At 39.6% G+C, this 18,005-nt stretch overlaps 1 protein-coding gene across 1 annotated transcript in view; it reads left to right on the top strand.

Annotated features, from left to right (window-relative positions):
- Positions 1-18,005, top strand: part of hmcn1 (hemicentin 1) — a 599,829-nt gene that overhangs the window by 415,980 nt on the left and 165,844 nt on the right. The window contains exons 49-54 of the mRNA XM_043699541.1: positions 679-870; positions 2,914-3,087; positions 13,240-13,353; positions 13,485-13,630; positions 14,745-14,895; positions 17,327-17,533. Of these exons, the coding sequence (XP_043555476.1) occupies positions 679-870; positions 2,914-3,087; positions 13,240-13,353; positions 13,485-13,630; positions 14,745-14,895; positions 17,327-17,533 (984 nt within the window). The remainder of the gene's footprint in view (positions 1-678; positions 871-2,913; positions 3,088-13,239; positions 13,354-13,484; positions 13,631-14,744; positions 14,896-17,326; positions 17,534-18,005) is intronic.

The following is an 18,005-nucleotide window of genomic DNA, read 5'->3' as shown; positions in this document are numbered from 1 at the left end:
GAAATATATCCCTGGTGGTGGGGTCCATTTGGAGGTGGCGGAAATGACGGCGGATGATACGTTGTACATGGAGGTTGGTGGGGTGGTAGGTGAGGACCAGTGGGGTTCTGTCCTGGTGGCGGTTGGAGGGGCGGGGCTCAAGGGCGGAGGTGCGGGAAGTGGAAGAGATGTGGTGGAGAGCAACGTCGACTACGTCTGGCGGGAAATTGCGGTCCTTGAAGAAGGAGGCCATCTGGGTTGTACGGTTTTGGAACTGGTCCTCCTGGGAGCAGATGCGGCGGAGACGAAGGAATTGGGAATATGGGATGGCATTTTTACAGGGGGCAGGGTGGGAGGAGGTGTAGTCTAGGTATTGAATTAGCATAGTTGATGAGATAGGCTTAATATGATTGCATGGGGAAACTTGCTCAGCATTGTGGAGAAAATCTCTCCATGAAACTCAATGAAAATGACACCCAGCTGATTTCTGGTAATATTCAGCCTAATTATTAGATTTTTTAAAAATGTAACTAATTCATTCAGTTTTACAGAAAATTACCTTAATGTGTTTCTAATCAACATAGTAATAGTTTTCCAGTAAGAGTAATTGTTCCAGTTAGGGCAAAGAATCAAAGGTTTTAATTATGTCCTACACTAAGCAAAGGATTTCATAGAATTTGTTTTCTCCTTTGTGAAAAGGCAATCCTGTTCCACAAATAAAATGGATGAAAGATGGTCAACCTCTGACTGAAGACCAGCAGCATCAGATTCTGTCCAGCGGGCGCTTTCTCCAGATTGAGCGTGCCCATGTGTCTGATGCAGGTCGATACACCTGCATTGCTTCAAACACAGCTGGAGATAAGAACAAAAACTTTAACCTACATGTTTTAGGTAGGTGTTCTAGGCTGACATTTTAAATCTACTAGGCTGAATAATACAATTCTAGGTTTGGAGTACGAGAAAACTGGAAATGATAACCTCCCAAAAGCATAAGGTTTTCATATGTGAGCGTCTTGTTTTCATCAGTTTTGCATATGTGCCAGAAGATGTGGCCAGTCAAGCAATCTTAAACCACTATGACCTGAATTCTCCATTCGAAAGAAAAAGTAAGTGACGGACATCAGGCATGTACATCATTCTGATATGAAACATTTGTTTTTTTGATCAAAGGAATATTAGGACTAAAGGACTTGGAAACTTTATTTTGAACTGAACATTGATGTGAATGACCAATAAAACTATCTTACACACTGGGAAACCAAAAGGTTGAAACCCCTTAGTATTAGTACAGAGTAGGGTTGTCAATTGGCTTGAGATAAGAAAAGGATCTCCTAGATACTACTATTAGAAGCTTGGGACCACCTTTTTATTTTGCACCAATAGTGGCCTCTCTTCAACTATGTACTTCCTACCACCTTCAGCAGTAGAAAAGTTATGCATTGCCTTTTTCACTTGATCTTAGGTGGTCTCCTGGTTCCCAAAACTACTTGTATAGTAGTTACTGGCTCAGAGGTATTCAACTGTAGGAGAAGTGTCATATGATGAAATCTCCAGCAATCTATTTAATCAATTCTAACAGAGGGCATGGAGTATCTGTTGTGCTGAGGGAAAGAAGCCTGTATGTTAACTGTGGGTGAAGAACATCAAATTTTCATTTGAATGTATTAGTCATTAGACTAGTGATTATGAAAGCATTGCCAGACATTGTGTCCATTGAAAGTGATTGCTATGTGAGCAATGATTTCTTTAGTCTGTGCTAATTTTTCATTACAACTGTTCTGCTTACCTGCAGCAGCAAATTTGAGACTCAAAATGATCATCCTTAAAAGCCTTGCATGTCCTTGTAGCTGTTCACTAGCTGCTGCCAGTGGAAAACCCAACCTTGTGACCTCAGAGTTCTTTCAATATCTCATGCCCAAAATGCTGGGAATAATACTCAAATGAGTTGATTTTACATAAAAGATCCACAGAACTAAAGAGTAGCTGTCAGAAACCACTGTTCTGAGACCTTTATTTATTTAATTGTGCATTTTGGGTGTCACTGGCTAGACCAAATATCATTACCTTGGTGACCCTTGAAAAGGTGATAGTGAATTGCCTTCTTGAACCACAACAGTCCATTTGGCATAGGTTTGACCACAACGCACAACCTCCCCATAATGAAGGTAATTCAAGGATTTTGGGCCAGTGACACTGAAAGAATGGCAATATATTTCAAACTCTGAATGGTGTATATCTTGGAAGGGAAGTTGCAAGTGGTGAGTCTCATGTATCTACTGACCTTGTTCTGCTAAATGGTCGTGTTCATGCATTTGGGAGGTTTTGTCTAAGGAGCCTTGGTGAATTTCTGCAGTACATTTTACATGTGCGCTGCTATTATTGTTGGTGGCGGAGGGAGTGATTGCTTGTTGATGTGGTACCAACCAAGCAGGCTACTTTTTCCTGGATGATATCAAGCTACTTGAATGTCATTGAGGTTGCACTTATCCAGCAAATGGGGTTTTCCATCACACTCCTGACTTGTGCCTTGTCAATGGTGAACAGACATTGTGGAGTCAGGAAGTGAGTTACTCACTGCAGGATTCCCGTTTATTGACATGCCCTAATAGCTACAGCATTTAGTTCAGTACAGCTTATGATCAATGATAATCCCTAGGATGTTGATAGTGGGGTATTCAGCATTGATAATGCCATTGAATGTCAAGGAGAATTCTTAGATTCTTTCTGTTGAAGATGGTAATTGCCTGGCACTTGTGTAGTATGAATATTACTTGCCATTTGTCAATCCAAACTGAGATATTGTGGAGGTCTTAGTCCCTGCAATATTACTATTTGTTGTAAGACATATTTCAAACTTATCCTAAATTTATAGCTAAAGTAACAATACTTTAAATCAGCTTTATGACATATTTGCACTTTTTGTTTACTATCCAGTTTCTCCAAAGATTCCAGGTGTTGATGCACAGGGCACGCCAGAGGACATTATTGTTGTTCTGAATAGCCCCACCTCCCTTGTGTGTGAGGCACAATCATACCCTCCAGCAACCATTACTTGGCTCAAGGATGGAGCACCTTTTGACTCTAACAAAAATGTCCAGATTCTTCCAGGTAAATACAAATTATACTGTAACATCATAACCAATAAATTACTCAAATATGGAAAAAATATGCTAAGGCACTTAATCATGCACAAATTATTACAGACATAAGAAAAAAGATATCAGGACGAATGACAAAAGGTTAAAGAGAGGGATAGGTTGCAAGAAGGATCATTAAAGAGACAAGAAATGTGGAGAGGTTTATGGAGGAAATTCCTAAAAATACCTGAATAGCCCTACACAGTTGAAGGCACGGTAGCCACTAGTGGGACAAAGAAAGAAGGCAGTGTACAAAATGCCAGAGTCAGACATCTGACGATCTCGGTGAGAATTATGGACTGTAGGAGATGACCAAGATGGGGAAGGGTAAGGCACTGAAGGGATTTAAACATGATTGACATTATTAAATTTTTGAAGTATTTGGGAATTGGGAGACATTGTAGACATTTATATTGCTGCACAAGGGGCAGCCACACAATGGCCATAGTCTTACATTCCTCTGGAGGCACATAAGCAAGAGGTATACAATTAGATGCAGTTCCACCAACATTGTTCTTGGAGCCTAGCAACCTGTCCCTACTCCACCACAATTTCATTTCTAGCATTGGACAGTGGGACAATTGATAAGTAGCCAATTAACCAACACATGGGCGCCTTGTTCCACTCCTATCACAATTTTTTTCCCCACAGTCAATCGAGGTTCACATAAAGTCTGAAGTTTTCAAATCTCACTTTTCTAGCTATAATGAGAAAAAGAGGAGGAATACATCCCTTACGTTTTCCTTGGCCTATCAAAGGTCACTTCTGAAGTCTTTCGCTTCAATGGGGTCAGTGTAACCTAGACCCTATTCCCTCTTGTGCCTTGCCCCCTGTGTCTCTTAGCCTGGCACCGCCAAACCTCTCTGAATGTATCTCTCCATCTAGTTCCAGCAAGATTACCTTCGTGGACTGGATGCACGATTTGAGCCAGAGAACTGCTAGCCTGCTGTAGCTCTGAGGTGACAGCTTTGTTTGTTACAGGTGGCAAATGTTAACAAATATTTTCTTGATGAAGCAGATGCCTGATGTATTGCTCTTCACTCAGCGCGAGTTAGGAGAATTGCTTCTGAACTTCCTGAGAAGATAGGATTTCCTCCTAAACCTCTTCTAAATCTCCCTCTCCATCCTTAATTAGTAGCTTGTCTTGCTCGACATGACCTCTGTTCATTCTCAATTTTGTTATTCAAAGAGGAATATCTATTAGTTATACTCATGTCACAGATCAACTGATTTGTAGATAAATCTTGAAGTCAGCAAGAACTTTTTAAGTATCCTCCTTGGAGATTTATAAAACCTTTATAAGAATTTACACAAAGCACTAAATGTTTATCTTGAAGCAATAACTGAAAGAAATCAATGAGCAAACAACATTTTAAGTATTTTCTCATTTTAAAAATCACTGGTGTAGGTGGGTCTTTCCTGTTGGTGAACACATGTTCATCTTTGTAAATATAAGATTTGAACAGTTGAGCTCAAAATTGAACAGCTGGTGTCAAAACAGTGTTGCATTCTGAAGCTGGAGAAAATGGATTCAATCTCTTACTCATATATCGTTTCAAGTATGGCGATGAATTTAATGTTGGCAACAAATTTGTCTGTCTTCTGCCAGACCTTAGAGACTGAGAATCAGGGGAGCTTTTTGAATTATGAGTTTGGCAAATTGGAAGATTTGTGTGAATGCCAATGTCAATTTTTTAACTCCTTGGATGAAATGTGCCATTTTACAACACCAAATTTAATTTGTTTGGCCAGAGCTCAGAAAGTCTGAATATTTGAACGTGGTGGAAATATTTTGCTTAAAAACTATCATACAGCCAAACTGTACACATGGCATTCCTTCCAGGATACCAATAACTAATCATTTAGATTGAAGTCAAATGATAGAGAGATATGCTAAATGGTCCTTTATTTAATTAATTCTAGTGATTAAGAAAGTTAGTAACTTGGTAACTGAACTGGTGCATTCAGTGAGACCATTAAAAATTCTGTAAGATAGCATGATCGTTTATTTATTTGCATTTTAATCAATGCATGTTTCAATATACAAGCATTTAGGAGAATGGTATATTTAGATTTAAATGATTAGATTATTTTGTCTTTGCCGATAATTAGATTGTTTTGCCTTTGTAATACTATTCATTTTATTGTGATCATAAATTCTGTTACTATAATAATTAATATGTGACAAGTAACACAGCCACTGTGTAATTCTTAGCTAAAGCATATGACAATTTGCTTAAAAATGTAAGTGGAATGAAATTTCTAAACTAATAGAAAATTTGATGTACAACAAGAAAACATGATTGATTTATTATGAAGTATCGAATGCCATACTAGTATTATGTTAAATAAAAACAAAGTGCTGAGAAAATGCAACAAGTCTGGCAGCATCAGTGGAGAGAGAAAAACAGAAGCCAGCACTTTCTGCTTTATTTCAGATTTTCAATATCTGCTATATTTTGCTTTTATTTCAGTATTACTTTAGATAGATTTGGAGCAGAATAGAATTTTTAAAGCTTAAGAACATGATCAGCTTTTGACTATTGTCCATTAGATTTCTATCTTGTGCTATAATTAAAGTGGTTAAGAAGATTCAAAGTACCAATTTCTTCTTGACCTAAGCAAATATGTAAGGTATAGACAGGATAGATCAAATGAATCCTTAGAAGAGTATAAAGGAAGTAGGAGTATACTTAAGAGGGAAATCAGGAGGGCACAAAGGGGACATGAGATAGCTTTGGCACATAGAATTAAGGAGAATCGAAACGGTTTTCACAAATACATTAAGGACAAACGGGTAACTAAGGAGAGAATAGGGCCCCTCAAAGATCAGCAAGGCGGCCTTTGTGTGGAGCCACAGAACATGGGAAAGATATTAAATGAATATTTTGCATCAGTATTTACTGTGGAAAAGGATATGGAAGATGTAGACTGTAGGGAAATAGATGGTGACATCTTGCAAAATGTCCAGATTACAGAGGAGGAAGTGTTGGATGTCTTGAAACGGGTAAAGGTGGATAAATCCCCAGGACCTGATCAGGTATACCCGAGAACTCTGTGGGAAGCTGGAGAAGTGATTGCTGAGCCTCTTGCTGAGATATTTGTATCATCGATAGTCACAGGTGAGGTGCCGGGAGACTGGAAGTTGGCAAATGTGGTGCCACTGTCTGAGAAGGGTGGTAAGGACAAGGCAGGGAACTATAGACCAGTGAGCCTGACGTCTGTGGTGGGCAAGTTGTTGGAGGGAATCCTGAGGGACAGGATGTACATGTATTTGGAAAGGCAAGGACTGATTAGGGATAGTCAACATGTCTTTGTGCGTGGGAAATCATGTCTCACAAACTTGATTGAATTTTTTGAAGAAGAAACAAAGAGGATTGATGAGAGCAGAGTGGTAGATGTAATCTATATGGACTTCAGAAATGCGTTCGACAAGGTTCCCCATGGAGACTGATTGATTAGCAAGGTTAGATCTCATGAAATACAGGGAGAACTAGCCATTTGGATACAGAACTGGCTCAAAGGGAGAAGACAGAGGGTGGTGGTGGTGGAGGGTTGTTTTTCAGACTGGAGGCCTGTGACCAGTGGAGTGCCACAAGGATCGGTGCTGAGTTCTCTACTTTTTGTCATTTACATAAATGATTTGGGTGCGAGCATAAGAGGTACAATTAGTAAGTTTGCAGATGACACCAAAATTGGAGGTGTAGTGGTCAGCGAAGAGAGTTACCTCAGATTACAACAGGATTTGGACCAGTTGGGCCAATGGGCTAAGAAGTGGCAGATGGAGTTTAGTTCAGATAAATGCGAAGTGCTGCATTTTTGGAAAGCAAATCTTAGCAGGACTTATACACTTAATGGTAAGGTCCTAGGGAGTGTTGCTGAACAAAGTGACCTTGAGTGCAGGTTCGTAGCTCCTTGAAAGTGAAGTCGCAGGTAGATAGTGAAGAAGGCATTTGGTATGCTTTCTTTTATTGGTCAGAGTATTGAGTACAGGAGTTGGGAGGTCATGTTGTGGCTGTACAGGACATTGGTTAGGCTGCTGTTGGAATATTTCATGCAATTCTGGTCTCCTTCCTATCGGAAAGATGTTGTGAAACTTGAAAGGGTTCAGAGAAGATTTACAAGGATGTTGCCAGGGTTGGAGGATTTGAGCTATAGGGAGAGGCTGAACAGGCTGGGGTTGTTTTCCCTGGAGTGTCGGAGGCTGAGGGGTGACCTTATAGAGGTTTACAAAATTATGAGGGGCATGGATAGGATAAATAGACAAAGTCTTTTCCCTGGGGTCGGGGAGTCCAGAACTAGAGGGCAGAGGTTTAGGGTGCGAGGGGAAAGATATAAAAGAGACCTAAGGGGCAATTATTTCACACATAGGGTGGTACATGTATGGAATGAGCTGCCAGAGGAAGTGGTAGAGGCTGGTACAATTGCAACATTTAAGAGGCATTTGGATGGGTATATGAATAGGAAGGGTTTGGAGGGATATGGGCCGGGTACTGGCAGGTAGGACTAGATTGGGTTGGGATATCTGGTCGGCATGGACAGGTTGGACTGAAGCGTCTGTTTCCATGCTGTACATTGACTCTATGACTAATTGTAATGATTATGTTGAGAGGCAGGGTTGGAAAGAGTGTGTAAGTAAGGAACTGAGCCAAGGAGAAGCCATGGAGCAGCAGTCTTTTGGACTCCTTGGAGCTTTGGGCACAGACCTAGTATCAAGAGGAGAGGTAAGCACTGGGGAAATTGAGCTCAGCAATAACATCTTTTCACAATGGTGACCAGAGGTATCGATAAACTGCGGGAAAGGAGGGCTCTGTGATGATTTAGTTTTTGGTGACAAGTGCAAGAAGATGAAGGAGGAAATATGGAATATGTCCTGTTCACGCCACACAAAATACGTCCATCCAAAGTTAGTGATGCTCTTGTGCAGATCAATTAAAGATGTCATAAGCAATAGAATCGTTATCAAAGACATAATGTCAATTCCCTTGGAGATATCAAAGAAAGGTTGAAGTTTGGATGCAGATATGCTGATGACAATGCAATCCGGAGAATGTTTACATGGAAAGAATGACTTTTCTTGCAGAATTTCTCCGTGCTTACATTTTCCTCATATGAAAAGAAGTTGGAAGCAAGGATATTTCAGCTCTTTTTAGGAAATTGCCAGGATGTCGGTACTTTAATGAGAATCAAGTATGGCTGACCACTCTACCTTACAACCTCAGGAAGCTGAAGCAAAGTACCGTCAGCCATAGCTATTCATTGGCCAACTATTTCAAGGGTCTACCTCTGGAGTAGCCTCTTTGTTTACACAATCAACTTAATAAAATTCTGAAAGCCTGTTGTTGGTCAATCCTATTTCTGTGTTTTTTTTTCTGCAGTGCCCGCTGTCTATAGCCTAGTACCTTTTGTACTTCACTGTATTCATCAGGTTCCCAAGGTAGTGATGAGCAGCACTGTTAAGATAGAGAGGTTCGGTAATAGGGTTGGTCAACACGTAGCAGAGGCCACAAGTTGAAGGGTCAGCAACAACAGGATGGATCAGGGAGAATGGAGCCCAATCCAAAATGGTACTGAGCTGGTCATGCAGCCATGGCCATCACTAAACAACATTTGAAAAGAAACTTGGAATACTAAATGAGAATACTATCCCCATTAACTGACAGGCTTGAAAGTAAAACAACATTAATCAGACATTACTATTCTGCTGTCTGGCAAAAAATCCATATTTCTTCACTCTTCCTATATCTAATTGGTGCAGCAATGTTGTCAGTAGGCCCCATGATCAAAAATAAACAACGAAATTGCTTCTTGGAAGAATCTGACAAAACCATTTAAATAGGCTCAACTGCCATTATCGTAAACAGTTAAATTTAAAAGCAAATGTAACTTTTTTCCAATACATTTTGCAATAAAGAGCTGAAGTATGAGACTTCTCTCACTATACCTGAGTTAATATCATCAGAAACTGCCAACGCATTCAGAATAAAATTATATATGGAACACCAATCCAGTCATGAAGTTTCTAACATCTCCATTTATACTTACGCATTAATCCTCTGATTGTATGGGTATTAATCTAGATTTATATACAGTAGTGTGGTGATAGGTATTTTTGACAGAATAACAGAATAGTGCTGCAGAACGTCCAGTTGGAGTAGTGACAAACATTCAGCTGTTTTCACTCAAGCTTTGGAACCAGAGAAAATCCCAATGTACACCCATTAAAACTTCCAGGAAGCAAAGGTCCAAAGTCTAGTCCCCTTCATTGATACCTCTAACAATATAATTCTTTTTATTTAATTGACTCCGCCATGGAGACTTGAGATAATTACACTCACTTTGTCTGATTGTCCCCAGACCTTTTAATCATAGGTGAAGGACTTGGACTTGAACTAATTTACAGCAAATGTTGTCATAAGATTTTTTTCATATAAATACAGCATGTGTTTAAAGGTAAGTTTCTGGACAATACCTACTTCACTGCCACACCCATTTTGCATTCCAAAGTTTATCACCCTAGGTTACATTGGGAGTTTTATTTGCTAATTCAATTCTGTTATTATGTTTCATTGCAGTATGGCAAACATTCAGTTTACATTAAAAGTAGGGTTTAATAAATTATGCGGATGTCGAGATGAAGTACACAATTTTAGTATTTCATCTTTTGAAGTGGGTAGATGTTTGAGTTGCAAATTTATTCATTTAGAATATTCTTCAGGACTAACATTGAATGTGCTTTTTGGATCTTTGTGAAAATTAATATTTTGTGAAAATTAATTTGTTGTGATAAGAGTGTTAATGCTATGAAATATTTATGATCAATTGTCAAAGGACTTCAAGATATGTGATTGATAATGGAATAGTCTATTCATTTCATTGATTAACTTATTATTCATTTTAAATTCATTCCAAAGCTTAGCACATATCAGAGATCTTTCCAGTTATAATATGGAAAATACGTTTTCTGTTTTATCACAATTAAACAGTTCTTTGTGGCTTTTTTTGTTGTTTAATATGATCCCTGCTAACCTGCCAAACATGTTAACAAGCATCAGTTGTAAAAGAGGTATAACGATAAGTAGGCAATGTATGAGGGCAGGGATCATGAATTGGGGAAGACTTTGAAGATTAAGATGAGGAATGACCTTGGACCTTTCATCTGGCATCATAGGCGGCCTCTTATTAAGCTGGACAAATTGCAGCTTCCGCAGGAGATGGGAGGTTTAGATTTCCCAGACTTTAAGAAATATGAATTGAGTTCCTTACTATCCTATGTGGCTGATTGGCCTGCCAGGACCGCAGTCAATTTGGTTGGACATCAAGGCCTCCTAGGCAAAATGCCCCCTCATCAATTTGTTGTTTATGGACAAGATGAGGACTGTTATGGACCATTGCAGAAACCTGATTGTCCTTAACACGGTTAAAGCATGGAGAATGATGCGGCAAGGTGAGGGCAACTTACAAAAAACTTCCCCTTTCACTCCCATAGTGGGAATGTTAGGATTCTGGCCAGGGTTGATGGACTCTGGTTTTAAGCTCTGGGAGTCTAGAGGAGTCTCCTGTTGGGAGATGTATTTGACAGGGAGGTCATGATGTCTTTCGAGCAGCTGATTCAGAAATATGAGATATGTAGGAGGGTTCTCTTTTGTTACTTTCAGGTTAGGGATTTTATACAGAAAAAGACTACATTGACGGTTGGTCCCTCTAAGTCGGATATGGAGAGGAGATTGGTCTGGTCTATGGGCGCTGTCTCGGTCAGCACTCTCTATTACTTGTTAGGGAGTAATGTTTCGAAGGACATTGAGTGGCTATGCGGAATCTGGACTCGGGAATTGGGGGTGAAAATCTCGTCAGAGGTGTGGGAGGATATTTGGGAGAACGCAAGGAAGATTTCGATTTGTAACAGGACACAGGCTATGCAAATGAAGGTACTCCACAGAGGTCATTTGGCAGTGGAGAGGCTTGCAAAGTTTAAGACAAGAGTGTCCCCAATGTGCCCCATATGTAAAATAGATGTTGGCACTCTTATTCACTGATTGTGGTCATGCCACAAGCTTCGTAGGTAATAGGGTGCCATAGTGAGTGTTTTGGAAGGAGTCTTGGGAACTGAGGTTAAGTTGGATCCGGTGTCCCTCGTCTTGAGTTTGCCAAATCTCCCGTCTTTGGATGTGCATGGGAAGAAACTGTTTAATATTCTTTCATTTTGTGCTAGGAAGAATAGTCTAATGAGCTGGGTGTCGGAGAATCCCCTGGGACGTCCGGGCTGGCGTAGATTAGTTTTGGAGCACAGCCCCGGACTTCCTTACAAGTATGGTGCACCAGTAAACTGAACTGTTTTATAGAACATGGCGGCCCTTTCTGAATTATACAGATGCAGACTTGTCGAATATATTGGTTAGGGCCTTTGTGTAGTCATGAAGGCTATGTCTGGCGGTCCAGGGACACCTGCGGGGAAGAATCCTGAACAAATAGGAGATTGCTTATTAATGCTCCCGGTGGTGGGGAGCTTTGGTGGGATTGCGCTGAGTGCAGTAACTTAACTGAATATAACTTAATTTACCTTGGTTTAACTTGGTTTAATTTAACTATTTTTTTTCTTCATTATTTATTGAATTGTAGTTTTTGTAGGTTTTTCTCTCTCTCTCCTCAGTGGTTTATGGAGTAGAGTAGCAGTTTGTTTTCTGTTATTGTCGTTATATTGTAAGGTTGTTATACTATTTTGTAGTGATTTTGTAATTGTGTGAAAAGTTTTAAATCTTTTTTCTCAATAAAAATATTTACAAAAAAGATGAGGAATGATAGACATTGGATCAAAGCACTCACTACGCACCTTTTCTCTTGATGTTTTTTGAACTGGACTGATACTGGAACTGACAGGAACAGTTAGCAAAGAAATCCCACACCTGACTTGGACATAAGCTAAGTCAAACATTGTGGTTAATTAAATACTCACTTATAAAATCTGTTCCAAAAGTTCTGATCTAAATCAGAATTGCAGATACTAAGAAGTCTGGCATGGGCAAAGCTTGTGTGCCATTGTTCTTGGAAGATAATGGAATATTAACAAACTACCAGGATTTCCCTTTTATCACCTTGAGTGTTGGGACAGGTGTCTTTAAATGTGAGACACTTGCCCTCTCCCACCAATGAGAGAGTCTACATCATATGACAAACAGGCACTTCCAGCCAACAATTTTTGGAGTGATATCCCAGTCTATCTGAGAGCTGACCGTTCTGAAGCCAGCAGCCACTGCAAGTAGCTTTGCTGCTTTGGAGGCCCAGGCTGCTGGCTACACAGCAGAACAGAAACCAGGAGCAGTGGGAAGGGAATTAAATTTTAGAGTGAGGATTATGGAACTGTTGGCACAAGGAGAAAGAATGCAGCAAAGTCAGAGGTAAAGGACAGAGGATGGCAATCAGCGTCCGCCTTCCTCTCATCCAAGTCCCTGATCACCCAAATTTACCTCACCACTATTACCACAGCACACAGACTGTCACATTGTAGTAGTCAGAGGGGCCTCCTGTCAGGAACAAAGTTAATCGAGCCCGTGACAAGCAGAGGCTTTTTATTAATGACAGATCTGGAAGGTTGACCGTGGGCTTTGCCAACCAGAAATAATTTCTGAAGTGACAGGAGGAGAAAAGTATCTCCCTATTGCTAACTTTGCTGATTATCTGCCTTTCATATCACCTTTCCTGCCATTTCCTAAGAGGGTAAAATCCTAATCTCTGTGTGTTATCAAATCTAAGATGTTGAGGTAGTGTCTCGGAAGCATAAAATGAAAAAGTTGCAAATGTTATACAGTTGGGAGAGTTGACAAAAGGAAGAGAAGCATCATATGTTTTGTGGCACAAGTAACATCCTTAACTATACTCAGTTGGTTGGAGAGAGCTACCAACCAATTAATAGTATTATCATTTTAAACCACACTTATTTAACCTGCTTATGTTTGCATTATATTGCATAACAGTGTGATTAACTTGCAGGATTTAAAATTAATTTACACTTCAAATATAGAAAATGAGGGTTCAGACCCCACTTTGACTCGTGTTAAGATTTTTCATATCTCAGTTCAAAAGTTTCAATAATGGTACTGCCTCTGCGTTTCATTTTCATGTTCAGGAGGCCGAACACTTCAAATTCTGAATGCTAAAGAGAAGGATGCAGGAAGATATACCTGTATAGCTACTAATGAAGCTGGAGAAACACTTAAGCATTATGAAGTAAAAGTATACAGTAAGTGCTTTCAGTTTACTTTAGTTATTATGAGATTCTGTGAAACAGTCTCTTTTAGTAAGTCTAGTAATGGAGAATGTTGCTGTGATTTTGTCTGGAAGTTTGGAATGTAATTTTATTTTATTTCCCAGTCCCGCCTACCATCAATAAAGATGATGTACCAGGTTTTGGTTTGTCACCTAAAGAAATTAAGATCAAAGTAAACAGCAGCCTGACTCTACAATGTGAATCTCATGCAATTCCAGCAGCTACCCTTCACTGGTACAAAGACGGACAGGTCTGTTGATTCCTTCATGTACATTATCGAATGGACATTTGAAGTTGCACTGTTGTGTTGTGTGAAATTATGATTCTGATTTACTGCCAAAGTTTTAGTGTTCATATGTCACAATGAAAGCTAACAGATAATAAAAACCATACCAATTTAACAAATTCCAACAGAAGATAAGCAGATTTGCTCTTATCAACTAACATCAAATTAAAAAAGAATCCTTATGATTGCATCTAATGTCCAAATAAATGTATTGCTGTCACTTTCTGAATAATTTCACAAAGCTCTGAGAAATTAGACCAGCTGGTTCGGAACTGTTCTATGACTTTTGAGACATTATGGGATAGCTCTCTAAATAGCAACTTAAAAGTGATAGAGAGCCAATGAATACTAATAATTCTCTGATAATATGAAATTGGGCGTCTAGCTATTTTTACAACACTGTTGTTTAGCCATGGGTCATCACTGCATGGTGAGTTCCAAGCAGAAATCCAACTGTCAAGATTCCCAAAATCCTTTCCCAAATATTAAATTGTAGAAGTATTGCAGAACAGGTGTCCAAGCAATTAAAAGAGCTTACTGTCACCTTCCTCATAATGCTTTCGGAGGACAATTAGGGAAACAGAATGTAAATTCACTGGAAATCTGGTCTTGGATAGCTGTACTAGAAGATCATGAGAGAGAGTCAGCTGTAATCCCAGTGAAATCATGGCTAACAATTGACCAGTTGTCCAGATTGTTCGTCATTAACCACCACAATCTCAACAGATTTTGGGTAGGATTACAAAGGGATATCCAAGTCAGGAAGTAACAAAATATGTAGATGAGTGCAAGGGAAATCCGATAAATATTAAAAGCAGGTAAAGATATAATGCTATATCTGGGTTGAAAACAAATCAATGGTATAAGTTTTAGATTCAACTGGCAGACTCCATGAAATGAGTTTAGCCACCTGTGTTGTAAATATCTATAATCATCAACACATAATAATGTTGATTACGTTATGTTATTGCCAGGGATCTATTGTTCTTTAAACTTAAACTACAATTTCTTACGATGAATAATGAAGATCGAAATTGTTGTATTTTCATGAGAAGAAAATAATTCTTTATATTTCTAGCCTCTCAAAAAAGATGATCATATTACTATCACAGCAAATGGACATATCATTCAGATCAAGAATGCTCAGCTTTCAGATACAGGACGATATACCTGTGTTGCCACCAATGTCGCTGGAGAGGATGAAAAAGACTATGATGTGAATGTTCAAGGTTGGATTGCATTATCTTTTTTCTGTAACTTTTTTAACAATACAATTTAGGATAATCAAGTTATACCAATTGGCCCTCTCAAATCTCCACCAATATGAGTCATATCTGTAAACAGTAGGTAAGAAGGTAATGTTCAATTAACAAAATAGTGCTGTAGTTTAGCCTAGCTATAGATAGGTGAAAGGACTGGCTGTCTTACAGGATGTGGACTTTACTGGTTTGACTTGACTTTATAGCATATCCCTAAATCCCCTTGAAAGGTTGGTGGTGAGCTACCTCCTTGAACCACTGGAGTCAATGTCATTAAGGCACATCCACATTGATGTTAGAAAAGGAATTTTAGATTATGATGAAGCCGACTATGAAGCAGAAGTGATACAGAATACAAATCAGCATTATGTCTATTTTGGAGGGGAATTTGCAATGTTTCAGCCTGGAGCCCAGTTACAAGTGGAGTTCCGCAGGGATCAGTTCTGGGTCCTCTGCTGTTTGTAATTTTTATTAATGACTTAGATGAGGGAGTCAAAGGGTGGGGCAGTAAATTTGCAGATGATACGAAGATAGGTGGAGTTGTGGACAGTGAGGAGGGCTGTTGTCGGCTGCAGAGGGACTTAGATATGATGCAGAGCTGGGCTGAGGAGTGGCAGATGGAGTTCAACCCTGCCAAGTGTGAGGTTGTCCATTTTGGAAGAACAAATAAGAATGCGGAATACAGGGTTAATGGTAGGGTTCTTAGTCAGGTGGAGGAACAGAGGGATCTTGGGGTCTATGTACATAGATCTTTGAAGGTTGCCACTCAGGTGGATAGAGTTTGTAAGAAGGCCTATGGAGTATTATCGTTCATTAGCAGAGGGATTGAATTCAAGAGTCGTGAAGTGATGTTGCAGCTGTACAGGACTTTGGTTAGGCCACAGTTGGAGTACTGTGTGCAGTTCTGGTTGCCTCACTTTAGGAAAGATGTGGAAGCTTTGGAGAGGGTGCAGAGAAGATTTACCAGGATGTTGCCTGGAATGGAGAGGAAGTCGTACGAGGATAGGTTGAGAGTTCTCGGCCTTTTCTCGTTGGAACGGCGAAGGATGAGGGGTGACTTGGTGGAGGTTTATAAGATGATCAGAGGAATAGATCGAGTAGACAGTCAGAAACTTTTTCCCCGGGTACAACAGAGTGTTACAAGGGGACATATATTTAAGGTGAAGGGTGGAAGGTATAGGGGAGATGTCAGGGGTGGGTTCTTTACCCAGAGAGTGGTGGGGGCATGGAATGCGCTGCACGTGGGAGTGGTAGAGTCGGAATCATTGGCGACCTTTAAGCGGCATTTGGATAGGTAAATGGATGGGTACTTAATCTAGGTTAGAAGTTCGGCACAACATCGTGGGCCGAAGGGCCTGTTCTGTGCTGTATTGTTCTATGTTCTATGTTTGTTTTCCCATGTATCTGTTGTGTTTGTCCTTCGAAGTAATAAAGGTCACACTTCTAGAAAGTGATTTTGAAAAAGACTGAAGAGTTTCTGCAGTACATCCTGTCAATAGTACACACTATGTATGAGTGATTGAGGGGGTGAACATTGTAGGTAGTTGATGGGGCATCAAACAAGCAGATTGCGTTGTCTGAATAGTGTCCACCTCCTTGAGCATTTCCGAATTTCACTCATCCTGGCAAATGTAGTGTATTCCTTTACATTTCTGCCTTGTAGATGATGGATAGATTTTGGGGAGAAAAGAGGTAAGTTATTCACTACAGAATTCCTCGCAAATAGTCTGCTGTTGTATTTCTACAGCTGCTTCAATTCAGTTTTTAGTAATGGTAACCCCAGGATGCTGATGGTGGGGTATTCAGCAATGCTAATACCATTCAATGCCAAGGGGAGGTAGTTGACTTCTCGCCTGATGGAGATGGTCAATTTCTGGAGCTTGTGTGATGTGATGTGGAAGTTATTCACCACAAATTTGTGTAGGCCTGGATACCATTCAGGTCGCGCTGTGTGCGGACTTGATCTGCTTCAGTACCTGATCTGTAGCAAATAGTGCAGGGCATCATGCAATGATCAGCACATATTCCCACTTCTGATGATATGATGGAGGAAGTTGTTGAAGCTGTATGAGACAAGGACATTACTCTCAGGAACTTCTGCAGGTATCTAGTTTTCACTGACGTCATTTGCTTTTACTATTGCACAAAACATAAAAATACGGATTTAATTTACTATATTGTGTTTCCTATAGATTAAAATTGTTTTATGTCTATCTAATTATTTTCTGCATATTTTCAGACAGCAGATACTAGCATTACTTTGCATCTATTAGATGCTGGATTTATCTTATATTTATTCTTATGGTATACATTTTATCATACAATAATTGCATTCTTGTAATGTGAAAGATCTAAAAAAACTGTTTGCATCCCCTGACTATCCTTTTAATCCTTCATTTAGTTCCACCAAGCTTTGTGAAGCCAGTACATGTTCGTGATACAAAGGGCAGTGCACTGGAAGGGAGCAGAAGTGTTGACTTTAAGGATGTAGTCATGAATAACCCAATCTCCCTGTACTGTGAGACCAATGCTGTTCCACCTCCATCTCTCACTTGGTATAAAGATAGAAAATTGTTGACATCCAATGACAAAGTGTTGATTTTGCCAGGTATGAACAAGTTTTGCTATCACATATGAAAGATAATTGTTTGTCATGTGAAGTGACTAATAGCTACAGTCATTTCAACTCTGCAGGGCTACCTGTTGTAAAATAGATTATTGGATTACATTTTATTCATGTTGAAAGTTGATTTTTTGATATCCAGTGATATAAAATTGTGTTACTGCATAGTTTAATGGGTAGACTGTACAGCTTTCCATCTGTACAGAAACGTTAGCATTGATTTTTGTGCTCAAATCCTGGAGTAGGTCTTGATTGCAAGTCTTTTGGTTCAGAGGGCAAAGTGCTACCAATAGAGCCATGGCTGATGTAAAAAGAAGCTAATGAAAGAATTTGCCTTTACATTAGCTCTTTTTATGACCTCAGTGTTCATTGAAGTACTTTTGGAATGTAAGTTACTGCTGTAACGAAATAGCACAGTGGCATGGTGGCTCAGTGGTTAGCACTGCTTCCTCACAGT

Source organism: Chiloscyllium plagiosum, chromosome 11 (assembly GCF_004010195.1).
Source record: "Chiloscyllium plagiosum isolate BGI_BamShark_2017 chromosome 11, ASM401019v2, whole genome shotgun sequence".
NCBI classification, from domain to species: Eukaryota; Metazoa; Chordata; class Chondrichthyes; order Orectolobiformes; family Hemiscylliidae; genus Chiloscyllium; species Chiloscyllium plagiosum.
The sequence above is the reverse complement of the archived record's forward strand: the minus strand, read 5'-3'. Positions and strand labels throughout refer to the sequence as shown.